This window comes from Malaya genurostris, chromosome 3, assembly GCF_030247185.1.
Source record: "Malaya genurostris strain Urasoe2022 chromosome 3, Malgen_1.1, whole genome shotgun sequence".
Taxonomy (NCBI): domain Eukaryota; kingdom Metazoa; phylum Arthropoda; class Insecta; order Diptera; family Culicidae; genus Malaya; species Malaya genurostris.
Genome location: NC_080572.1, coordinates 143049053 through 143076808, shown reverse-complemented (window position 1 = coordinate 143076808; position 27756 = coordinate 143049053). Strand labels below are relative to the sequence as shown.

General features: G+C 36.1%; 1 protein-coding gene across 15 annotated transcripts in view; it reads right to left on the bottom strand.

Annotated features, from left to right (window-relative positions):
• Nucleotides 1–10506: 10506 nt before the first annotated feature.
• The window catches only part of LOC131437703 (voltage-gated potassium channel subunit beta-2), a 565459-nt gene continuing 548209 nt past the window's right edge, over nt 10507–27756 (bottom strand). For 14 of the 15 annotated variants that reach the window (XR_009230813.1, XM_058607211.1, XM_058607208.1 and 11 more), the window contains one exon: nt 10925–12159. Coding sequence is in view for 14 of the 15 variants with exons in the window: in XM_058607211.1 (XP_058463194.1) it covers nt 12058–12159 (102 nt within the window). In the remaining variant the exon portion in view is untranslated. Of the gene's footprint in view, nt 10647–10924; nt 12160–27756 lie in introns of those variants that run through there. The other variant, XM_058607212.1, reaches the window with a different exon arrangement.

Sequence of the window (27756 nt, the reverse complement as noted above, 5' to 3'; positions counted from 1 at the left end):
ATGAAGCACGCTGCATGCTCATCAATATACAAACACTTAAAGAACGCCGCGACCTTGCAATGCTTTATTTTATCAGCGACATTATTTCTCAACGCATTCAATCACCTTCTTTATTATCGCAACTAAATTTTTATACACCTAGCCGTCAATTACGAACCAGGAAATTATTTTTAGAAAGAAACACTAGAACAAATTATGCAAAATACAGTCCAGTCAATCGAATAATTACAATCAATACTGCGAACATCTTGACCTTACTATGTCAAAAAATCAAATCAAATCTCAGCTTTGTCGTAGAAATAATGCGTAGTATGTAAGTGAACATTGTAAACAATTTATATGTAGTCTACATTTGCTTGACGAAATAAATAAATAAATAAAGTCTGTATATGCAGTCTCTTCCGGAAACACTTCAGCAGTGTTTTCTCCGACGAAACTCGATCTAATCATCATATCTCTGAAGCCATCAAGAATGTTCCGCACCGCTCTCCTATCGGCCCTCACCCTATCATATCGACTTCTATGATTGAATTAGCGTGCATCAAGCTGAAGTCATCTTCGAACGCTGGGCCAGATGGTATTCCTTCAATAGTATTCAAAATGTGTTCGAGAAGGCTTTTAGTCCCACTATCACTGCTATTCAACTCATCACTCACCTCAGGAACGTTTCCTGATATTTCGAAGAGTTCATATATCTTTCCAGTATTCAAGAAAGGAAATAAGTCTGACGCTTCCAATTATCGTGGGATTGCGGCATAATGCGCAGTTTACAAGTTACTCGAAATTATTGTCCTGGATTTTATCACTCACAATTGCAGTAACTACATCTCCGAAACTCAGCATGGTTTTATGCCCAATCGTTCAACTTTATATTATATAATTTCCAAGGCTTCAAAGCTTCTAGGATTTATTTTTCGCGTAACCAAAAACTTTGTCAATGTACACTGCCTTAAGGCATTATATTGTGCACTAGTCCGTTCGACGCTTGAACATGGCGCTATTATTTGGTCACCTTACTATCAAATCGACGATGAGCGCGTCGAAGCTATCCAGCGAAAATTTGTTCGGTTTGCTCTACGCAATCAACCATGGAACGACCCTGAAAATCTACCTAGTTACCAAGATCGCTGTAAACTTATAGGCTTGGATCTATTATTTGTTCTTAGGAATGTCTCAAAAGCAGTTTTTATAGCCGATTTGTTACAATCACTTATCGATTGTCCCGAGAGAGAGATTACCAAATTTTATCTCCATCGGGCTTTTCCCTAAAAAATAAATAAATAAAATAAATATCTGATGCAGTAGATTTTCGGTTATTTGGCATTGATCCACAATTTTGATTGTTGAACACTTTCTTGTCGATTGCTGTTGGCGTTGTCTAAAATGTCCATTGAGGATGTGCGATGAATATTTTTAGTGGTTACGGATAGATAAGGCGAACAGTAGAGCAGGCATGGAAATATTTTATAATTATTATTATTATATGTACTGAAGTATCGAGAACTGATGGTATCAAAACTTTTGTGACACTGTGTGCCACCCGCTGATTGAGTATAAGTAAGTTTACGTTTCAACTTTTCGATACGGTGTTCGCAAGACACAATCATATATGTTATGTTGTTTATTGTTCATGTCTTCATAAACATATTTTGATTGAAGGCGCATAAAAAAACAAATAATTAAAACTGAATTCCGCTCGACAGTTTTAAAATCGTTGAGAAATTTGTACCTTGTATCAACTTTGTAATTTCAAATACTATACTGCCTTTTTAATGTTGATAGAAAAACATTATGGATTCATTCAATGTTTATAATGTCGATGGCGACAAAGTTTCAACTAGTTTACTTGAAAACAAGTTATTTTCAAGTTATGGAAAAATAAGTTACTTCAGTATGGCATTACAACGTAACGACAACTTATTTTTAACCGACATAGAAACTAGTAGAAACTGCGCTTTTTGAATCACGCAAGTGGTTAGATGTTAGTAACAATAACACAATCATATATGATGTAGCGATATTTCGCTGTGACATTTGCTAATAATAGTTCTAATAATAATAATAATAATAATAATAATAATAATAATAGTAATAATAATAATAATAATAATAATAATAATAATAATAATAATAATAATAATAATAATAATAATAATAATAATAATAATAATAATAATAATAATAATAATAATTATAATAATAATAATAAATAATAATAATAATAATAATAATAATAATAATAATAATAATAATAATAATAATTATAAAAATAATAATAAATAATAATAATAATAATAATAATAATTATAATAATAATAATAAATAATAATAATAATAATAATAATAATAATAATAATAATAATAATAACAATAATAATAATAATAATAATAACAATAATAATAATAATAATAATAATAATAATAATAATAATATTAATAATAATAATAATAATAATAATAATAATAATAATAATAATAATAATAATGATAATAATAATAATAATAATAATAATAATAATAATAATACTAATAATATTTATTTAGATAATAATTTTGTTTTGGTGCAGGGAGACCGCTGGAAATGAAATTTGGCAATCTCTCTCTCCAGTAGGTATTAAACCTCCTTATCATTTGTATCAATGGATTACAATGATCCATCAGAAACATTTATGCTTAACACTATAATTAAAACTAACACTTAAAACTTAATTTATAACACTACAACTAGTTGATGACACCAAGGTCAGTAATAGTGCTCTTGTTTAGAAGGTGATTAGATCAAATAAGTTATCAAATAGATGGTTGAAGACAGAAAAAAACGACGAGGTTAGAATCGGCATATAGATCTAATTAGTGATAAAAAAATTCATTGTGGAAGACAGAAAAAAGAGGAAAGGACGACCGGGTTAATTTAGGCGAGCGAAACTAGTTAGTTTCAAATAAAGATGATAGAGAGACGGAGTTGGGGTTGAACGAAAATAAAACATTACGGGTCCAAACAAATCCTAATCTGACAAGTGAATATGAAACAATCGTTTAATCATATATCGAGATAAATTATGGTAGACATTGGAACAGTTGTTGAACGTTCGGCACATACTGGAGAACGGTTCATTATAACCATAATTTGTTCTTGCGGTAAGTAATCTCAAAAAGGGATGGGAACTCGATGCGTCGATGAATGTCGATACTAATCAACTGCAGGAGTTCGGAACAATCGATACGTGATTGAAGCAAATCAGCAACGAAAGTTGCCTTGGAGACATTCCGACGAACAAATAACCGATCAAACCGAAGTTTCTGAGTTGAGTGAGATTTTAAACAGCATCGACAGTGGAATCAGAAGGCTGTTCGAGCACTTTTTCAATACCAAAGAAGAAACACCATTCGACCCAGCTTTAGAAGATAGTTTCATTTTAGAGCACCCTTAATAGCTGTCGTTATGATTGGATGAGGGCCAATCGTGGAACGGCGAGGAATATTTATAATGGCATTGAAGATCAGATCATGCGATAATTTTTCATTAGAGAATACATTACAGTTTAGTTATAATAATAATAATAATAATAATAATAATAATAATAATAATAATAATAATAATAATAATAATAATAATAATAATAATAATAATAATAATAATAATAATATTAAAAATATTAATAATAATAATAAAAATAATAATAATAATAATAATAATAATAATAATAATAATAATTATAATAATGACAATAAAAAAATTATGATAATGCTATTAATAGTATAAATAACTAGCTGACCAGTCGAACTTCGTTTTGCCCTAAAATTATTTGTTCAAATTTATGTTTTCAGATAGCAAAATTGTGGACTAAGTGGTTAACATTTCTCTCCATTATTTTTCTGATTAACCTACAATCAACGGAATTCGACACACATTCGCCTCAGCCCAGAAGAGAAAAATCACCAGAAATTAATGTGAAAATGTTAAATACTTCTGTTAAGCAAAAATTGAGCAAAGGTGCAGATTATCATATCATCCTTTGTATCAAAGCACTGAACAGAGATCTCTCTCTAATGGCTTCGACATGAAGGATATAAGGTGCCACGTTTTCTCTTCCACATATGATTCTTGCTTTCGGTAATCGATGAAAAAGCTCACTAACCAGAGTTTTGTATAGACAAACTTAACAATATGTTGAAAAGTTTGTTTTCTAGAGTTCTTTATTTGGTAGAGTAGGATATATTTACAATTTGTATTTAGCCAAAGTAACCAAAATTACAAAGTATTCTGAACAGTCCGTTTTTAGGGAATTACTCATACTTGAATTCACCCAACACAACAGAACTAACTTTGAATAGTTCCTTGTAAAGCTTTTAAGTAGCGACAAAGTTTTCTCAGAAATTCGTTTAAGTTGCCAAAAATTGCCACGCGTACTCTCTAGCTCTATTAAGGTAGCGCTTCGCCGTGGTCAGGTCGAAGCGAGACAACTCACTGCTTTCTCTTGCTTTGTCGCCGAAATTTCACCCTAAATTGCGAATTTCTCCAATACTATCCCGATTCACGAAAAATCAAAGACATACGATTGTAGGTAAACGATTTTACTATGCATTTGGCGAAAAATATCAGTTAGAAAGCTTTTCTTTCGCGAGATTTCGTGCGAGTTTTGTAAAACGTTTTGTTTTCTTTTTTCCTTTTCTCGCTATAAGCAACTCGCATAAGTAGGGATGTGCTACGTTTTCAACAAAGCGTCAAAGCTAGTAGCGATGAAAATCATTACTGATTTCTGGTTCTACTGAAACATGAATAGAAATTATTTTACAAAGTAGTAACACTTACTTACATTTTTTACTCATCTATGTTCAACGTTTACGCAGAGAGAATGGACAACGAAAACAAAAGAAATGTTGTTAGCGTCTACCGCATGTGGCATTTTGCACACCCCAATGCATGCGTTGACATTGTGTGCGTGCGAAAGAATAAGGAAAAACTCATTTATTTTTATAACTCGCACGAAATCTTTCGATAAAAACGTTTATCAGGCACAATTTATATACGAATCGATAGAAAAATTAATTATCTAGAATCGTATGTTCTTGGAATTTCCGTTTTCTTCCCCGTTTTCTCACAATTTTGGGTGAATTGCGTGAAACCCCGGGATAGGCAGCGAACTCCCGTGACCACGGCGAAGCGCTACCTTAAAGTGGATATAATTTAGGTACTGTGAAACTTTTTGTTGCTTGGTGAGACGACGCTTAAATTTTAATTTGATATTGATCTTACAAATTTGAACATTCTTCACAGAATAATGCATAGAAAATGTCAGTCTCTATTCATTATGGTAATCCTCTTGAACATTGATCTAATCAACACAATTCAAGGAATATCTCTTAGTTTGACCTTAGCGCTTCTACAGCATTTTCTTTTCATTGATTAATTCAAAAATATTCTGATTTGATAAACTTTCACTCACAATTGCCAATATTATTTATCTGACTCCATTACACACAATCCATCAACTGGTGAACGATATCAGAACATTTTCTCCTGGCTATTTCTAGAACAGTATACATTCCGCCAGTCGTTTATTTCGTTTTCGTTTAATTCTAAATTTAACCCAGTTTCCTCCCTAACTGCTGTCAAACCGTTTCAACATTGTTGAACTAAAAATCGAATCAGTTTCGAACCTGGTTTTTATATCAGGTTTGTTCAGATCCTCGTTGCTAAGTGCGAAACCAACACAGTTTCGTTAAAAAGTGTTTGATGAAACTACCCTGGTTCAGTTTAAGTTTTCTCAAGCGAAAACGATATTAGTAAGCAATAATGTTGATATCCAATTAAGCACGTGGCTCGGAATGACGAATAACATTAATCTAGTATGCATGCGGAAACTTCACACAAAACAACTCGTTGCGCGCCAAAAGATTCTTTCAACGATCTAGTATTTTTTCTTTCGACGGCCAAGCACTTGTGCAACTCGTTGCGCGCCAAACATCAATCGTAGATCTAGGAATCATTGGCGACTTTTTCAACGGAAAATTCCATTCTCCATACAAAACAACTTTATGGATTTTTCCAACGTTTCCGGAAAATTTTCCAAATTTTTTTTATGTACGGACCCAGCGGGAAGAAACTAATCAAACAAAAACCGAATCATGCAAATCCATCCATCCGTTCTAACGTGATGCGCTCACAAAGAATGACTTCTGCATTATATATATATATATATATATATATATATATATATATATATATATATATATATATATATATATATATATATATATATATATATATATATATATATATATATATATATATATATATAATATATATATATATATATATATATATATATATATATATATATATATATATATATATATATATATATATATATATATATATATATATATATATATATATATATATAATGCAGAAGTCATTCTTTGTGAGCGCATCACGTTAGAACGGATGGATGGATTTACATGATTCGTTTTTTGTTTGATTAGTTTCTTCCCGCTGGGTCCGTGCATCAAAAAAATTTGGAAAATTTTCCGGAAACGTTGGAAAAATCCATAAAGTTGTTTTGTATGGAGAATGGAATTTTCCGTTGAAAAAGTCGCCAATGATTCCTAGATCTACGATTGATGTTTGGCGCGCAACGAGTTGCACAAGTGCTTGGCCGTCGAAAGAAAAAATACTAGATCGTTGAAAGAATCTTTTGGCGCGCAACGAGTTGTTTTGTGTGAAGTTTCCGCATGCATACTAGATTAATGTTATTCGTCATTCCGAGCCACGTGCTTAATTGGATATCAACATTATTGCTTACTAATATCGTTTTCGCTTGAGAAAACTAAAACTGAACCAGGGTAGTTTCATCAAACACTTTTTAACGAAACTTGGTTTCGCACTTAGCAACGAGGATCTGAACAAACCTGATATAAGAACCAGGTTCGAAACTGATTCGATTTTTAGTTCAACAATGTTGAAACGGTTTGACAGCAGTTAGGGAGGAAACTGGGTTAAATTTAGAATTAAACGAAAACGAAATAAACGACTGGCGGAATGTATACTGTTTTAGAAATAGCCAGGAGAAAATGTTCTGATATCGTTCACCAGTTGATGGATTGTGTGTAATGGAGTCAGATAAATAATATTGGCAATTGTGAGTGAAAGTTTATCAAATCAGAATATTTTTGAATTAATCAATGAAAAGAAAATTCTGTAGAAGCGCTAAGGTCAAACTAAGAGATATTCCTTGAATTGTGTTGATTAGATCAATGTTCAAGAGGATTACCATAATGAATAGAGACTGACATTTTCTATGCATTATTCTGTGAAGAATGTTCAAATTTTTAAGATCAATATCAAATTAAAATTTAAGCGTCGTCTCACCAAGCAACAAAAAGTTTCACAGTACCTAAATTATATCCACTTTAAGGTAGCGCTTCGCCGTGGTCACGGGAGTTCGCTGCCTATCCCGGGGTTTCACGCAATTCACCCAAAATTGTGAGAAAACGGGGAAGAAAACGGAAATTCCAAGAACATACGATTCTAGATAATTAATTTTTCTATCGATTCGTATATAAATTGTGCCTGATAAACGTTTTTATCGAAAGATTTCGTGCGAGTTACAAAAATAAATGAGTTTTTCCTTATTCTTTCGCACGCACACAATGTCAACGCATGCATTGGGGTGTGCAAAATGCCACATGCGGTAGACGCTAACAACATTTCTTTTGTTTTCGTTGTCCGTTCTCTCTGCGTAAACGTTGAACATAGATGAGTAAAAAATGTAAGTAAGTGTTACTACTTTGTAAAATAATTTCTATTCATGTTTCAGTAGAACCAGAAATCAGTAATGATTTTCATCGCTACTAGCTTTGACGCTTTGTTGAAAACGTAGCACATCCCTACTTATGCGAGTTGCTTATAGCGAGAAAAGGAAAAAAGAAAACAAAACGTTTCACAAAACTCGCACGAAATCTCGCGAAAGAAAAGCTTTCTAACTGATATTTTTCGCCAAATGCATAGTAAAATCGTTTACCTACAATCGTATGTTTTTGATTTTTCGTGAATCGGGATAGTATTGGAGAAATTCGCAATTTAGGGTGAAATTTCGGCGACAAAGCAAGAGAAAGCAGTGAGTTGTCTCGCTTCGACCTGACCACGGCGAAGCGCTACCTTAATAGAGCTAGAGAGTACGCGTGGCAATTTTTGGCAACTTAAACGAATTTCTGAGAAAACTTTGTCGCTACTTAAAAGCTTTACAAGGAACTATTCAAAGTTAGTTCTGTTGTGTTGGGTGAATTCAAGTAATTCCCTAAAAACGGACTGTTCAGAATACTTTGTAATTTTGGTTACTTTGGCTAAATACAAATTGTAAATATATCCTACTCTACCAAATAAAGAACTCTAGAAAACAAACTTTTCAACATATTGTTAAGTTTGTCTATACAAAACTCTGGTTAGTGAGCTTTTTCATCGATTACCGAAAGCAAGAATCATATCTGGAAGAGAAAACGTGGCACCTTATATCCTTCATGTCGAAGCCATTAGAGAGAGATCTCTGTTCAGTGCTTTGATACAAAGGATGATATGATAATCTGTACCTTTGCTCAATTTTTGCTTAACAGAAGTATTTAACATTTTCACATTAATTTCTGGTGGTTTTTCTCTTCTGGGCTGAAGCGAATGTGTGTCGAATTCCGTTGATTGTAGGTTAATCAGAAAAATAATGGAGAGAAATGTTAACCACTTAGTCCACAATTTTGCTATCTGAAAACATAAATTTGAACAAATAATTTTAGGGCAAAACGAAGTTCGACTGGTCAGCTAGTTATTTATATTATTAATAGCATTATCATAATTTTTTTATTGTCATTATTATAATTATTATTATTATAATTATTATTATTATTATTATTATTTTTATTATTATTATTAATATTTTTGATATTATTATTATTATTATTATTATTATTATTATTATAACTAAACTGTAATGTATTCTGTAATGAAAAATTATCGCATGATCTGATCTTCAATGCCATTATAAATATTCCTCGCCGTTCCACGATTGGCCCTCATCCAATCATAACGACAGCTATTACGGGTGCTCTGAAATGAAACTATCTTCTAAAGCTGGGTCGAATGGTGTTTCTTCTTTGGTATTGAAAAAGTGCTCGAACAGCCTTCTGATTCCACTGTCGATACTGTTTAAAATCTCACTCAACTCAGAAACTTCGGTTTGATCGGTTATTTGTTCGTCGGAATGTCTCCAAGGCAACTTTCGTTGCTGATTTGCTTCAATCACGTATCGATTGTTCCGAACTCCTGCAGTTGATTAGTATCGACATTCATCGACGCATCGAGTTCTCATCCCTTTTTGAGATTACTTACCGTAAGAACAAATTATGGTTATAATGAACCGTTCTCCAGTATGTGCCGAACGTTCAACAACTGTTCCAATGTCTACCATAATTTATCTCGATATATGATTAAACGATTGTTTCATATTCACTTGTCAGATTAGGATTTGTTTGGACCCGTAATGTTTTATTTTCGTTCAACCCCAACTCCGTCTCTCTATCATCTTCATTTGAAACTAACTAGTTTCGCTCGCCTAAATTAACTCGGTCGTCCTTTCCTCTTTTTTCTGTCTTCCACAATGAATTTTGTTTATCACTGATTAGATCTATATGCCGATTCTAACCTCGTCGTTTTTTTCTGTCTTCAACCATCTATTTGATAACTTATTTGATCTAATCACCTTCTAAACAAGAGCACTATTACTGACCTTGGTGTCATCAACTAGTTGTAGTGTTATAAATTAAGTTTTAAGTGTTAGTTTTAATTATAGTGTTAAGCATAAATGTTTCTGATGGATCATTGTAATCCATTGATACAAATGATAAGGAGGTTTAATACCTACTGGAGAGAGAGATCATGTAAATCCATCCATCCGTTCTAACGTGATGCGCTCACAAAGAATGACTTCTGCATTATATATATATATATATATATATATATATATATATATATATATATATATATATATATATATATATATATATATATATATATATATATATATATATATATATATATATATATATATATATATATATATATATATATATATAGATATATATATATGTATATATATATATATATATATATATATATATATATATATATATATATATATATATATATATATATATATATATATATATATATATATATATATATATATATATATATATATATATATATAGTTTTTGCCTTTCTAATATAGAAAGGTTTATGCAATCACTGTGAAAACCGACTTTTGAACCGACGCCCGGAGGGCCGAGTTTCATATACCATTCGACTCAGTTCATCGAGTACGCAAAATGTCCTTGTGTGGATGTGTGTGTATGTGGGTAAGTGTGTATGTAACGTTTTTTTGCACTAACTTTTCTCGGAGATGGTTGAACCGATTTTCACAAACTTAGATTCAAATGAAAGGTCTTGTGGGCCCATACAAAATTCCTGAATATTATTTGGATCCGACTTCCGGTTCCGGAGTTATGGGGTTAAATGTGCAAACAAACTTATGTTCAAATGAAAGGTCCAGTGGTCCCATACGTAATTCTTAAATTTTATCCGAATCTGACTTCCGGATCTGGAAATATAGGGTAAAGAATGTTAAAAATTTTTTAGCATCACTGAAAAAGGCGAAAAACCGTAAAAAGTTTTCTAAATCGCCCTCAAAACTTTCCCAATTGATAGTTTTTATCAGTAGACGGTCAAACATCCCGATTTCGGTTATTCTTTCAAGAATTGAAGAAAACTATTTTAAAGAATACCACAGTATTATATACGATAGTATGATTGATATGAGAAAGGCATCATTACACCACTAGGTGGATTAAAACAGGTTTTTATCTTTATTAAAACAAATTTTAAATTTTGAAAACGCAAAAAGTATTTATTTGAAAGTAATTTTTGCACGATACTTTTATAGGAGAATTATTTAGTATTTAGATTGCACTTTCATTGCTTCAGTTAACTTCTTCAATTCGCCGTACTATTACTACGACTTCTTGCTCCACCTCTAGCAATGCGGCCTTGTGAATACCAGTTTTTCCTTCGTCTCCTTTACGTTCACGAGCCTTACGAAGAATATCTGATGCAATAGATTTTCGGTTATCTGGCATTTATCTAAAAGAGGATTTTTGAACACTTTCTTGTCGATTGCTGTTGGCGTTGTCTAAGATGCCCATTGAGGATGAGCGATAAATATTGTTAGTGGTTACGGATAGATAAGGCGAACAGTAGTGTAGGGATGGAAATATTTCATAATTATTCTTATTATATGTACTTAAATATCGACAACTGATGGTTTCAAAGCTTCTGTGATGCTGTGAGCCATTCGGTGATTGATTATAAGTAAGAAGTAGTTTACGTTTGTTCTTATTTTCAAAATTTTCAACTTTCAGATACGGTGTTCGCAAGACACAACTATTTATTTGACGTAGTGATATTTCGTTGTGACATTTGTTGTTGCTATTCTTGTGACATTTAAGAAATGCATAAATAGATTTCAAGCCCATATCAAAAGATTTAAAATTAAGTAAACCTGAATTTCGATAAATTTGAAATTTACTACTTTTTGATTTATTTTCTTGTTCATTTGCAGTAACAACTGTGGAATCAATTGACTTATTACGATCTAATTGGCGTGCATTCTTATTATAATTTATTGTATTATTTTCAATTACAAAGGTATTTTCAAAATTTCTATCTAAGCGAAAATTGGACGAAAGTGAAATCTCAAAACTGTTAGAGGATTCTATAACCTGAACATATGTTACTGAATCTGTCCTACAAATGGTTTTGGAATTATCCAAAAATATTGAACATATCGTAGAGAATTTGTTACTGTTGAAACTCCCCTGTTGTCACTGAATTTCACAAAAGCTGACTTTTTGTGATTCTTTCTGATCTTCTCCCATGCACACTTCTTCTTTTGTAGAATCCTCCTCACAAGGCACACCTGCGGAGCTTGGTGGTCCCGGAGGGCATGCTGATTGTCACCTAAGGGCAAGTGTGGAAATTGGAGGTGGCCTTACAGGTTTGTTATCTAGAATGCGTTCAATTTCCAACATAACGCCAGTTGATAATCGTGGCAAAAGCTGAAAATATAAAATTTTGGTTATTAGCAAGTAGTGAAATGATTGGAGCTAATAAGACAAAGTAGATGGGGTATAATTAGAATACAAACAATTGCTTATGGTTATTCTCACTTACAGCAAAATATAAGGCTAACAAAACTTTAAACGATGCGAATAAGAACTTCAGTACTCATGCGTAATGTTCAAGTTACTTCAAAATGGATCATGCTCGATACTGAAGAAACAGAGCCGGAATCCCACCATGTTTTGAAACATTATTCGAAACAGTTGATTGAGTAATAATAATAATAATAATAATAATAATAATAATAATAATAATAATAATAATAATAATAATAATAATAATAATAATAATAATAATAATAATAATAATAATAATAATAATAATAATAATAATAATAATAATAATAATAATAATTATTATTATTATTATTATTATTATTATAATCATAATTATAATAATAATAATCATTCCGCAAAAAACATGCAACCGAAGAGGTTGTTTCTAGTAGCAGGTAGAGTCCTGTTGGTATCAACCGTTAAAACGTATATTTTTTTTAATAAATTCGTTTATTTCTTAAGGCAGTTTACATAAGTTTTTTTTCGCCGTAGCATCACTTTTACATAATATTCTTATCCTAATTTAATTCTAACATAGTCACAACGCTTTGAATTTATTTAAACATATTCTCTTATAGCTTAAATATCATCTTAGGTAACTCGTCATTAATGATGAAATCTACTCGGAAATATTATTTGAACCAAACGATTAACTTCTATAAATTATAAAATAAGCTGTTATTTTCAGATATTTTGTTGATAATTTCATAAACTGTTTCGAGTTTGTTTGTATCATTACATAATTTTTATTCTAATTTAGCTATTGGTTGAACTCATGGACGCAGCTGGGATCAGAACTAAGTCTTAAAAGGGGCCTTTATTAAATTGAAACTCCAATTTTCTTTATAAAATGATAAATAAGTTTCATGTATGAAAGGTCACGACAAGCAAAAATGTCTCGAACTGGGATATTGGATAGTCTACCTTGGGTACGCAAAGAATTTATTAGTTGAGATCTGACATCACGATACTCCACGCATGTCCAAACGACATGATCAATATCCCGATAACCTTCTCCGCAAGCACATTGATTAGTCTCGGAGAGCCCAATTCGAAGGAGATGTGCATCTAACGTGTAGTAATTGGACATGAGTCTGGACATCACACGAATGAAATCTCTACTCACATCCAGTCCCCTGAACCATTCCTTTGTCGATATTTTCGGAATAATTGAGTGCATCCACCGACCCAGATCATCTTTATCCCAAGAAGATTGCCAGCTGGCAAGTGTTCTTTGGCGAGACGAGCTATAGAATTCGTTGAAAGCAATCGGTCTCTCATAAATTCCACCCTCAATAGCACCACGTTAGGCTAAAATATCGGCTCTTTCATTGCCAGGAATGGAGCAATGAGCCGGGACCCAGACTATAGTGATGAGATAATTATTGTTCAATATGTCGTTCAGGAACTGTTTTATTTTGCGCAGGAAAAACGGTTCAGTCTTGCCAGTCATGTTTGAGCGAATGGCTTCAATTGCACTCAGACTATCTGTGAAGAGGAAATAATGGTTTGGAGATAATGTGACGATTACACTCAAACTATAATGAACTGCTGCTAGCTCTGCTATATAAACAGATGCAGGTTCTTGAAGCCTAAATGAGGCCGAAACATTATTGTTGAACATACCAAACCCTGTCGCTTCTTCAATTCGCGATCCGTACGTGTAAAACATTTTCTCAGAGTCAATATGCCTGAACTTACTTGAAAATATTTTTGGGATTTCCGTCGAGCGTAGATGATCCGGGATTCCACGCACTTCGCGCTGCATGGATGTATCGAAAAATAAAGTTGAGTCAGGGGCACTTAGGATGCTGACACGGATAGGAATATATCTTGATGGGTTGATTTCCTGTGACATATGGTTAAAATATACTGTCATGAATTTTGTTTGAGATCGAAGCTCGACTAGTCGTTCGAAATTATTAATTACCATGGGATTCAGCACCTCACATCTTATTAGCAGGCGTGATGAAAGCTCCCAAAATCGATCTTTTAATGGAAGAACTCCCGCCAGAACTTCAAGACTCATTGTATGTGTCGAATGCATGCAGCCTAAGGCAATTCGCAAACAACGGTACTGAATTCGCTCAAGTTTGATAATATGAGAGTTTGCAGCGGAACGAAAACAAACGCATCCATATTCCATCACTGAAAGTATCGTTGTTTGATACAATTTTATTAGATCTTGCGGATGAGCACCCCACCAAGATCCTGTTATTGTTCGAAAAAAATTTACTCTTTGTTGGCATTTCGTTATCAGATACCTAATGTGTCCTCCCCACGTGCATTTGGAATCAAACCACACCCCAAGGTATTTGAAAGTCAAAACCTGTTGGATCATTTTTTCCATCATATGAAGCTGAAGCTGCGCGGGATCATGCTTTCTTGAAAAGACGACTAACTCTGTTTTCTCCGCAGAGAATTCGATACCAAGATGAACAGCCCAATTGGACAAGTTATCTAAGGTATCTTGCAATGGTTTATGCAGATCAATAGCTTTGGGTCCAGTAACTGAAACCACGCCATCATCTGCCACTTGTCTTAGTGTACATGGGGTTACTAGACAGCTGTCAATGTCATTCACGTAAAAATTGTAGAGGAGCGGACTGAGGCATGAGCCTTGCGGGAGACCCATGTAACTGAGTGTTGCCAAATCGCCATGTGAAAAATGCATGCGTTTCTCTGACAAAAGGTTGTGCAAATAATTATTTATAACCGCTGGGAGTCCATGTTGGTGGAGCTTGTCTGAAAGAACATCAATGGAAACTGAATCAAATGCTCCTTTAATGTCTAAAAATACAGATGCCATTTGTTGCTTTTGAGCGAAGGCAATTTGGATGTCAGACGAAAGTAATGCAAGGCAATCATTCGTCCCTTTATTTCTACGGAAGCCAAACTGAGTATCTGACAACAAACCGTTCGTCTCGACCCAAGTGTCGTAGAATAATTTTTTCGAACAATTTTGTGATGCAGGACAATATCGCAATGGGTCTATATGAGTTGTGATTGGAAGCTGGTTTCCCCGGCTTTTGAATTGCGATAACTTTCACTTGTCTCCAGTCAGGTGGAACAATATTTTGCTCAAGAAACTTGTTGAACAATTCCAACAAACGTCTTTTTGCGAGGTCGGGCAGATTCTTCACCAAGTTGAATTTAATTCTGTCCAACCCAGGAGCGTTATTGTTACAAGACAAAAGTGCTATAGAAAATTCCATCATTGAAAATGGGTTATTAATAAAACCATTATTTGGAGGAGATTCCCGTATAATGCTCTGCGTAGGAACAGAATCTGGGCAAACTTTCCTAGCAAAGTCAAATATCCATCGGTTCAAGTATTCCTCACTCTCATTGCCCACGTTAAGATTTTTCATTCGTCTGGCCGTGTTCCAAAGAGTGCTCATTGAGGTTTCTCTTGACAAACCTTCGACAAAATGTCTCCAATAGCTACATTTTTTGGCTCGAAGTATGCTCTTGTACTTGGTTTCTAAAACCATAAGTTTTTCAAAATTCTGAGGAGTTCCTCCTCCCCGTTTTAGAAACGTCTTGCAAGCATTTTGTTTTGCGAGTTTAGCCTCTGAGCACTCTTTGACCCACCAGGGGTTGGGAGGCCTTCTGTTAGTCGTTGGCCCAGGAAAGCGTTTAGTTTGGGATTGTTCTGCTGCCTCCAGAATCGAACAAATGAGGAAGTCATATTCTTCAAGTGGAGGGAGCTCTTCCATTGAATTCAAAATACTAGAGATACTACTTTGGTATTTAATCCAGTCGATATTTTTCGTCAAATCATATGGAATACTAGCTGAAGTAGCAATGCTATTGCTATTGCTAATTGAGATGATGATTGGTAAATGATCGCTACCGTGTAAATCAGGCAATATTTTCCAGGTGCAATCTAGTCGAATTTATATTGAGCAAAGAGATAGATCTAATGCACTTGGGCGTGCAGGAGGTCTTGGGATCCGTGTGATGCTACCCATATTTAATACCGTCATGCTGAAATTGTCACAAATGTTTTGTATTAAAGATGATCTACTATCATTGTAAACGGAACCCCACATCATTCCGTGCGAATTGAAATCCCCCAGAATCAATCGTGGAGCAGGAAGGGCTTCAACCATTTCATTAAGCTGTCGCTGTCCAACTTGTGCTTTTGGAGGAATATAAACCGAAGCTATGGAAATATCTTTGCCTTTAATGTTTATTTGGCAAGCAACAACTTCTATACTAGAAGTTGAAGGGATGTTTAATCTATTAAAGGAATAGCATTTCTTAATTCCCAAAAGCACTCCACCATACGGAGAGTCTCTATCGAGACATATAATGTTGAAATCATTAAAATTTAAAGCTATGTTTGAAGTAAGCCATGTTTCGCATAAAGCAAATACATCACATTTTTGACTATGCAATAAAATTTTAAATGAATCAAGTTTTGGCATGATGCTTCGACAATTCCACTGCAGGACAGTGATTGTATCATTTGCGGCGGGTGATAAATTATCCATCAAAAGATACAAAACCTGAGACAATTGGCCATTGAGCTGATAACTGCTTCAAAAAATTTCTAGCTATTGGAAGGAATGCCATTATGAGGGTCTTCAAGGGTTCAGATATATTGAATGCTGAGAAAATCCATTCAACAATTTCCGAAAACTTTAGTAATCCTGTTGGTGGCTGTGAAATGGAGCCCACAGGATTATTACCTTTCTCTGTGCTAGATCCTGGATTGGTTTGTGAATTTGACAAACCAGGAGGCACAGTCTTTGGTTTTGACTTTTTTTGTTTAACACGGGGATCTTTTTTTGAAGATGAAATTTTAGGTGTCTTTTTTGGTAATTTGGAAGAAGACTTCTTTCTCTTAACTGACCCTTGGGTAGTGATAAACGAATTATCTTCACTATTTTCGTCAGAGTCAGAGTCCTCTGGTTCCTCTAGATTTGAAAACCCGTTTTCGGTTTCCAAAGGGGGGACATCAATGACCGTTTTAAGCATTTCTGCATATGTGCGCATAGACCGTGCTTTTAAAGAAAGCTTAATTTTGTCATTGTGCACTTTAAATGCAGTGCATACTGAAATATCCTCATGAGGACTTTCCCCACAATAAATACATTTTTCAATTTCCTTGTTGCAATCATTATCTTTATGAGGCCCTTCACACTTAATACATTTTGGTTTATTACTACAGTAAGTAGCTGTGTGGCCGAATTTTTTGCAGTTCGTACAATTCATTACATTTGGAACAAAAAGCCGAACAGGGAGGCGAATTTTATCGACATAGACATGGGACGGCAACGCAGATCCGGCAAATGTCACTCGAAACGAGTCTGATGGGCGATAAACTTTTTTTCCCTCTTCATAAACTACTGAGTACAGTTGTTTGCACTCCAGTATTTTCACACCCTCAAGCATAGAGTTCTTGAAACGACCAACACCATGCTTGAGTAAATCATCTACCGAAAGACTCGCTTCGGTAACAACACCGTCAATTTCGACATCTTTGGAGGGTATGTAAACTTTATACTCTTTAATGAAATGTTCCGAAGAGACAATATCATTCGCGTGTTTCAAATTATTTACCACAACACGAATTTTATCGTTATTTATTTATTTATTTATTTATTTATTTATTTGTTTTGAATCATCGGACATTGCAGTCTAAATGATTTGAGTGGGAAAAAGCCCATTTGAGTTTACCAACACATCCAATGGCATAGTTCTCAAACAGGCATAAAAACCACTATCTTTTCAACTATACTAAAAATAATGACATAATACACATAACACTAATATAATTGTCGTTGATTAAAAGCAGAATACATACAAAAATTAAATAAAATAAAATATATCACAGAAGTTGTAGTCTGCGTATGATGGATGCAAATTTTTCTGATGAGTCGCCAAACTCGAAGACACTATCTACTTGTGAAAAAGTGCGTATCATAGAAGTAATTGGCTCGTGATATCCAAAACTTGTGCGATGAAATCTTGTCGATAGTAACGATACATCGCGAGTTCTCCTAGAGGTTCGTAGATCTATACGGGATAGCAGTTCGGGTACATCAATTTCACCATTCAGGATTTTCACTACTGTTACGGCTTGTTGTATACGACGACGACGTTCTAATGATTCAAGGTTTAGTAGCTGACAACGATCTTTGTATGGTGGAAGGTTCTGCGGATCACGCCATGGTAGATTCTTGAGCGCTAATAGTATGAACCTTTTCTGAATTCTTTCAAGTTTCAAGCTCCAAGTTAGCTGATGTGGATTCCAAACTGGCGATGCAAACTCAAGTATTGGCCTGACTAAAGAGCAATAAAGTGATTTCAAACAATATGGGTCAGTAAAGTCGCGGGATATTTTTGAAATGAATCCCAGTTGCCTATACGCTTTCTTAGTTATGTTAGCTATATGAGAGTTAAAATTCAGTTTGTGGTCAAAAATAACGCCGAGATCGCTGATTTCACTGACTCTATGTAGGTTTATACCATCAATGCTGTAACTGAAGATGATCGGATTGCTCTTCCTATGAAATGTCATTACGGAACATTTAGCGATGCTAATGATCAGCAGATTGGAGCGACACCACTTCACGAAACTATTTAATACGGTTTGTAATCGATAGCAGTCTTCAATCGACTTTACTACTAGATAGAGCTTGAGATCGTCAGCATATATAAGCTTGCATCCAGCACCCAAAACCGTAGCCACATCATTGAAAAAGAGAGTAAACAGCAGGGGACCCAGATTACTACCTTGTGGCACACCTGATCTATTGGTGAATGCGGACGATTCACAAGAACCTAATTTAACACGTATAATTCTTTGGGTGAGGTAAGATCGTAGCCAAGTAGTTAGCTGGTGTGTGGCGCCAAGTAAACTGAGCTTACGAAGAAGAACTTCGTGATCGATACGATCGAAGGCTGCTTTCAAATCAGTATATATAACGTCGACCTGTGCTTCCTCTTCTATATGGTTAATGCAAGTTGACGCAAATTGCAGTAGATTAGTTGAAACGGATCGGCCTGGCATAAATCCATGCTGGTCAGGTGAAATGTAACTAGTGGTTTGGCGGAGAATAAACTGGTAGACGATAATTTCAAATAATTTACTTCCGGCTGAAAGATTTGCAATTCCACGGTACTGCTGAACATTTCGTCGGTCTCCATTTTTGAATACTGGAAACATGTAAGATTGTTTCCAAACTTCAGGAAACCTTGCCTCACTAAACGATCGATTGAAAATTTGAGATAGAGGTTCAGCTAAAGCGACAGCACAGCGGCAGTACACAACAGCCGGAATTCCATCTGGACCAGGAGAGAACGAGCTTTTAAGTTTTTTGATAGCATTAAGTACCATATCCGGTGACACATAAAAGGTACTCAAATCAGCAACATTCTGCGGTACAGTAGCTAAGGCAGAAGTCAACTCAGACTCGGTTGCAGAGCAGGAAGCGAAAACAGAGGCAAAGTGATTCGCAAACAATTCACAAGCGGTCGCAGTTGAAGATGCAGTCACATCTTCAAAGTAGACATTAGGAGGTATTTTTGATGTTTTCCGTTTAGAGTTAACGTAATTCCAAAAGCCTTTAGGATTATGTCGCAAGCCTGCTTGAACTCGCAGAACATAAGATCTGTATAGGACAGCGTTAAGGTTCCGATAAGCAGTGCTGGCGGCATGAAAATCGTGGGTAGTAACAGTCGAACGTCTACGGCGAAGTTTGCGCTGGCATGCATTTCGTTTTCGGCGCAATGAACGCAAAAGTGGCGTACTCCAAGGCGGGGAGATCGGTCTACGTGTGACAGGAAGATTAGCTCCAAGCCAGTCTTGTAAAATACTACAAAACATAAGTGCCATTGTATCAGCGTTAGATGATCCTAATAATGATTGCCAATCAAGGCTGAATAAATACTCTGCCAACTTTGAATAATCAATTTTGCGGTAGTTCAGCGGCTGGACTTCACTAACTCCCACACTTAATGAGGGTGCTGCAGTAGGTTGTTGGAACGAAATAACCAATGGAGGGTGGTGAGCATCAATGGGTAGAAGTGGAGCAGCTGATTCCTCAATACATAGTTCCTGTTCATCAGAACCGAAAACCAAATCGAGCACACGCCCTAGGTGATTAGTATGTAGATTGAACTGCTTTAGATTTAAGAAATCCATTCCATCTAACAAGGCAGAACTGGCAGGCGATAGCTGAGATATGTTGTCAGGAAGGATGTTATCATCATCAGATATCCAAATTAACCGTGGTTGATTGTAATCTCCGCAGACCAAAACCATGTCGTCAGTAGAGCCACTGTCGCATAACTCTTGGACTGATGCAATATGAGAGTCAACAGTAGGAACATCTCTACTTTTATCCGGTGGAATATATATTGCACAAAGTAGCAACTTCCGGCTTCCAATACAAACCGAGACACAAACCTGTTCTAAAGTTGACTCATGAGTTACATGTACACGTATACTAGTGAAGCGATCCGATACAGCAATTAGAACTCCTCCAAAGCTAGATTTAAGGCTGTTATTTTCGTTCCGGTCACAGCGGAATACGTTAAATGAGCTGCCAAATAGACTCAATCCGATCGTCAAGTCCAGTTTCCGTCAACACAATGATATCGAAGTTGCTGTCGCATATAGCTACAAAAGCAGCATCAATTTTGGAGCGCAAACCACGAACATTTTGATAATACAGCCAGATACCGTTTAGGTTGTTGTGTGATGCAGGCTGCAACGGTTTAATTCTTTTTAACTTATGTGCAGTATCAAGGCTAGCTTCGGGAAGACATATACGTTCTTGGTTTTTACCTGACAAACCAGGGTTGGCACTGGCTTCCTTATTACTCTCAGGAAAATCGACAAATACTCCTGGACGAAGTGAACAGTTTTGTGGTAACATCTGTAATTGAGACATCTCTTTCAGCGATGGTGCAGTATCAATCCTAACTTCGGGGGGACATATACGTGCAAGAGTTTTACCTGACAAACCAGGGTTTTCACTGGTATACGAACATGAGGAGTCCAGAATATCGACTAATTGCTAAGAATAGTCAATTCTCAGCTTTGCCATTTTTAGGCGCTTCAGGAGAAGCGGGCATTCCATGCTCCATACAGGGTGGCAAGCTACAGTTGCTTCGACGGTAGATTGTGACGATTCGATAGATTTTATACAATTAACACATTTCTCGTAATTAGAGTTGCAATCCTTAACTACGTGGTTTTCGGCACATTTTGGACAACAAATAGGCTTATTGCAGGTGGACGCTTTATGACCATACTCGGAGCAATTGTAACAACGGAAAACATCGACATCTTCATAAATTCGGCAACGATCCCAACCGATGAGCACATATTGCATTTTCAGCAAGCAATTATAGGTGCGGGCGTCAGTTTCAAAAACTACTGCAACAGAATTATTCCGAACATGCTCTCGTTTATAAAATTTAATGATTTTTATAGTACACGATTCAGGCAGACTGTTTTGCTTTTTTATTTTTTCAGTAAATTCATTTTGGTCGAAGTCTTCAGATATTCCGATAATTTTTATCCTAGGCTTCAGTGGTTTTTGAATTTCGATGTCATACTTCTCTGATAACAGATCTCTAGAAGTAGATGCAAGTTTTGAGGCATGGTCACTGGAGATACACCTTACGGCCACCGCTCCATGATCTTTGAGCTTCACGTTGGTTACAGAAAACGTGGTTGGATCTAAATTGCTTCGAATGTCAGTTTTGGTTATGTCAGCAATCTGTGATGTCTTAGGTTTAAAAATAACAGTTTGTTCCAGTTTTTTCACCACTTTTGATTTTGAACTGGATGTTTTCACAGTGAAATCGGAGCAATTGGAATCAAATTCAGGGTCGTCTGCAACATCTCGATCAATTCTACGGCGTTTTCCAGATCTTAATAGACCACCTTCAATAATTGTCGGAAAACCATTATTGCTGTGCTTTGTTAAGTTGCCAGCTACTGTTTTCGTACTACTTCGTTTCGGTTTAGAGCAAGATAAATCAGTATCACCAGATACTACATTAGCATACGAATTATTTGTCTTGGAGATATCTGTTTTGGTGGCACTCACTTCACTTTTTACTGCTTTCTTGATAGCGGATTTCACATGCGTGAGCAGAGATCGTTCAGCCTCTGAAATACCAGCTTTTACAACATTGTGAAGCTTATTTTCGAAGCCACCAACAGCATCACCAAGAACTTTGATCATCTCAGTTAGTTCAGCACACTTTATCAGAACATCATTCAGACTAAGTTGTTGTTTACGACACTCGAAACACATGAATTTTAGAGCAACGTTATTTTTTATTGCATTAACTCCTGAATTATTCAGATCGGAGCATTTGGAGTGCAAGATACGCATGCAACCTCCGAAACAGTATACACGATCAGTTTCGGAGGAGATCCGCTGCGAGCAAACATCACACTGTACAGTAGCCATGGCTATTGTAACGACCTAGCTTCACACTTATTGATTCGCCCGAGTGCGGGCTGATAAGTAAACAAAAACCGCACTGCTTGAGGCTTTTGTTCTCTGGAGCACGCACTAAAGTAATATTTTTAAATCGATTTATCAGGATAAGTGAGCTGAAGCTGATGAAATATGCACGACAATATTAATGCACTCGTCACAAGTAACAATTGGACTATAATTTTACAGTTGGGCGATCAATGATTCACCCAGAAATTAATAAATTAGTAGGATCAAAACAAACAATGCAAACAATTGATACTTTACATTACGTCACTTTTTTACTTTTATGATCTCTTTGATTGAAGAGAATCGTGATGTCAAACCTTTAGAAATTTGTAAAATGTTTAATGGCTTTGATTTGCGTCTAAAAAAGACTATCCAAGGCCCAGAAGAGCTCTCCTGATATTTTTTCGTTCGTGGGGGTATAGGATTCATGCTAGGATTTACGTCCATGGATTCATCCATCACATTAAAATTTTTAATCAAACTTTAAAATAAAAAATGAAACCAACACTACACAGTACTCAATCAAAAGGAAAAGAAAAAACTTCTACCTTGAAATTGTTGTCTATCTCCGTTGCATTGCCGTGTAGATCCTCGTTGCTCTAGATGTTCTTGTTGGATGCTGATTGTTGGATGTGATGCTACTGCTACCTGACATCCAGCACCACTCGATTTCCGATTTACTTTTGTCTTCGCCAGCTGTAACCAGCGCAGGTCACCGGTGTATACCTGCGTGTTGTATGGCAGTGGAAAGACCGAGTTGTCTTGTCTCCTTCTTCCTTGTGCTCCGCACCGATATGCTTCTGCACCGAAGTGCCTTCGCACCGGTGTGCCTTTGCACTCTCCTGCTTCTGTGTGCCTTTGCACTCTTTTTCTTCGATGTGCCTTTGCACTCTCCTGCTCAGCACTTGTGGCTGTATATTGTGGCCTGGGTAGAGCTTAGGAAACGCCCTTTGTTGTTTCCTTCACCAGCTTGGCCCAGCACTAGGGCTCTCTTATGCAGCACGACTATACGTTTTAACGGCTGCTGCCAACAGGTCTCTACCTGTAGTTCAACCGTTGTCGTATTTAACGCGTGTAAACTAACCAGCGTTATTAAACTGTACGCTACTATACACAACCTTCTCGATTGAACGACTATTACTGAATCTGAATTCTTGTTTTTCAATTAAAACGTATAGTCAGTTTGGATTTAGACACCGATCGATCCACACTCATCTTAACGTATCTCACTGACTTCGATCAGAACAGTTAATATAATTCCCGCATTTAAGTGACAACAATGTCGAAATGGCGACCGTCCCAGGTGGTGGAACGCCACCTTGGATGTCCGGTAACTCGTTTGGAATACTTTCAAGCCATATCCAGAATACAAGCCCTACTCCACCGAACTCAAAAAAGACCAAACAATCAAAACGAACAGCTCAACGTGATACAGTAAATGAATTCCAATACACCAAACAACAGCGAACCGACGGAACAGATAACGGAGGAAAGTACTTAGTAGTCACTAGAACCGACCAAGCAAGACAATGGATGAACTCAACCCGTTTGTGATTAAAAAATGTGTTGATAATATCTCCAAGGGCGTAGAAATTTCTATATCGAGAGACGGAACGTTACTCCTAAAATCAATTGATCGTCAACAAGCCGAAAAGATAGCGAAAGTGACTAAATTCTGCGATGGCGTCAATGTCACTATCACCGATCACCCCACACTAAATACAACCAAAGGTACAATCTTTTGCCGCGATCTGAAATACTCGAGCGATGAAGAAATTCTAGAAAATCTAAATATTTTTGGAGTCACGCAAGTTACAAGAATGCAACGGCGAAATAAAAACGGCGACCTGGAAGACAGCGGGATGTTTATCCTAACATTCAATCTAAGCTATTTACCGCCAAGCATTGATGTTGGTTTTTACAAATGTAAATTACAACTATATATTATAAAGCCAGGCGAAAGCGTAGACTTCAAGTCCCACTACCACTTCTGATACCACAACCGTTTAGTCAGTCGTTCGCAACCGTCTTAGGAACTCACCCATACACCGAGCATCCCTAGACGTAACCCATCAACACAACAAAACACATCACCTATTGGACCCAAAGCCAACAATAAGAATGAAAAGCCGTCACAAACATGTTCGTGCGGAAACAAGTCAACCAGTACACTCGTTCAACCATCACAACAACACAGTACAGAAACAACGATCAAAGCGAATACCAACATACAACTTCCAAAACAAACACTTCTAAGCAGTAAAAGAGGACAGGTAACAACAGAAACCAAAGAAAATACATATATAAACCAAAATGATAGCAGAGAAGTAACTCATGACCCTATTATAACTTCAAATCTCCACTCTAATCTCACACAACTAACCATGTGTGGGAGAACAGATAATAACATTAACGAACCAACACAATATGCCCTTGACCAACAAAGTGAAAACAATTTCTTATCTCAAGCAGTTAGAACATCTAAGTTTGTAGATGACTTTAATAGTGATATTTGAACTGTACATAATACAACGAGTGCTTTAAAAAACTCTTTTCTCTACAGTGTATACAATCTTACAGTGGAATTGCAATGGTTTTCTACAACACATGCAAGAACTTAAGATACTTATAACAAAATATAATCCGTACATTTTAAGCGTTCAAGAATCACATTTCCAAGCTCACGCTACTCCTTCCTTAAAAAACTTTCAATCATTTTGCAAAAATGATCATTTCCATACAAGAGCATCAGGAGGAACAGCAATATTTGTTCGTGATGGATTCGCAGTCAAGCTCGATACTACCTTACAGGCAGTCGCCGTGACATTATTCTACCCAACCGAATACACGTTATGCAATCTCTATTTGCCTCCAGGAGAAGCAATCACTAAAAGTGACCTAAAAGCTCTAATAGAACAACTACCACCCCCCCCCCCCCCCCCTTCCTTAAAACTACCGACAGTAACGCTCACAACATATGCTGGGGATGTAAAGACAACAACAGTAGAGGTAAAATGCTAGAAGAGCTTTTCGAAGAACTAGATCTCAACTGTCTCAACGACGGGTCACCCACCCACTATAGCACCGCACATAACTCATATTCTTCCATAGATCTCTCATTTGGTAGTCCAATAATGTCAACTAATTTCAACTGGGAAGTTCACGATGACCTCTGCTCTAGTGACCACTTTTCTATCATAATAACGCCATTAGGAAGGTATTCCAAAGACACAAAACGTCCACGTTGGATTATCGGTTCAGCAAACTGGGAAAATTTTCAATCCTTAGTTACCACCAACTTAAATATTGGAAAACCTGTTTTAATCCACCTAGTGGTGTAATGATGCCTTTCTCATGTACATATAATATTGTGGTATTCTATTCAAAAATTTTCTCTTCGATTTTTGAAAGAAACCAAGTGATTGTTTATGCATAACATACAGAATAAAACAGTGCTTTGATTGCGTAAGCCATGCTTAAGAGAACGACACTTCCGGCACCGGAATCCAAGAACCGGTATAATCGAAGTCGGTTCGTACGGCCACCAACTAACATGACACACAAACTCTTCTAGTACGCACCCTATAACTCAGGATTCGGAAGTCGGATCCGGGCGAAATTCAGGAATTTCGTATAGGATCGCAAGACCTTTCATTTGAATCTAAGTTTGTGGAAATCGGTCAAACCATCGCTAAGAAAAGTGAGTGAGATCCATTTTGGTGTATATGACCACTATTTCTGGTACTTCCGGAACCGGATACTGGGAACCAGGATAGCCGGAATCGGTTTGTTTAGTTGCCTACTGATAATGACTATCGATTTGTGTAGTTTTGAGACCAGTTTAGAAAAAATTTCACGTTTTTTGTTTCGCCGGTTTAAGTGACGGTGTACAATATTGAACACACTTTACCCTATAATTCCGGAACCGGAAGTCGGATCCGGATGAAATTCAGGAATTCCGTATGGGACCGGGAGACCTTTAATTTGAATCTAAGATTGTGGAAATCGGTCAAACCATCACTGAGAAAAGTGAGTGAGATCCATTTTGGTATATATGACTACTATTACCGGTACTTCCGGAACCGGATACCGGGAACCAGGATAGCCGGAATCGGTTTGTTTAGTTGCCTACTGATAATGACTATCGATTTGTGTAGTTTTGAGACCAGTTTAGAAAAATTTTCACGTGTTTTGTTTCGCCGGATTAAGTGACGGTGTACAATATTGAACACACTTTACCCTATAATTTCGGAACCGGAAGTCGGATCCGGATGAAATTCAGGAATTCCGTATGGGACCGGGAGGCCTTTAATTTGAATCTAAGATTGTGGAAATCGGTCAAACCATCACTGAGAAAAGTGAGTGAGATCCATTTTGGTATATATGACTACTATTACCGGTACTTCCGGAACCGGATACCGGGAACCAGGATAGCCGGAATCGGTTTGTTTAGTTGCCTACTGATAATGACTATCGATTTGTGTAGTTTTGAGACCAGTTTAGAAAAATTTTCACGTTTTTTGCTTCGCCGGATTAAGTGACGGTGTACAATATTGAACACACTTTACCCTATAATTCCGGAACCGGAAGTCGGATCCGGATGAAATTCAGGAATTCCGTATGGGACCACGAGACCTTTCATTTGAATTCTAGTTTGTCAAAATCGGTTCAGCCATCTCCGAGAAAACCTAGTGAGATTATTTGACACATACACACACACACACATACATACACACACACACACACAGACATTGCTCAGCTCGATGAACTGAGTCGAATGGTATATGACATTTTTCACTAGTCGGTTTTTCAAGTGATTGCATAACCTTTCTATATGAGAAAGGCAAAACCATCAAACCCACTAGTCCAAGTTGAACATTTCACCAAAGCCATTTTATAATCCGCAACAGAAACTATCCGCAAATCATTAGCCACTAATAAACGGTTCAAGCCTCCATGGTGCAACCAAGACATTGCTCGATGTATTAAAGAA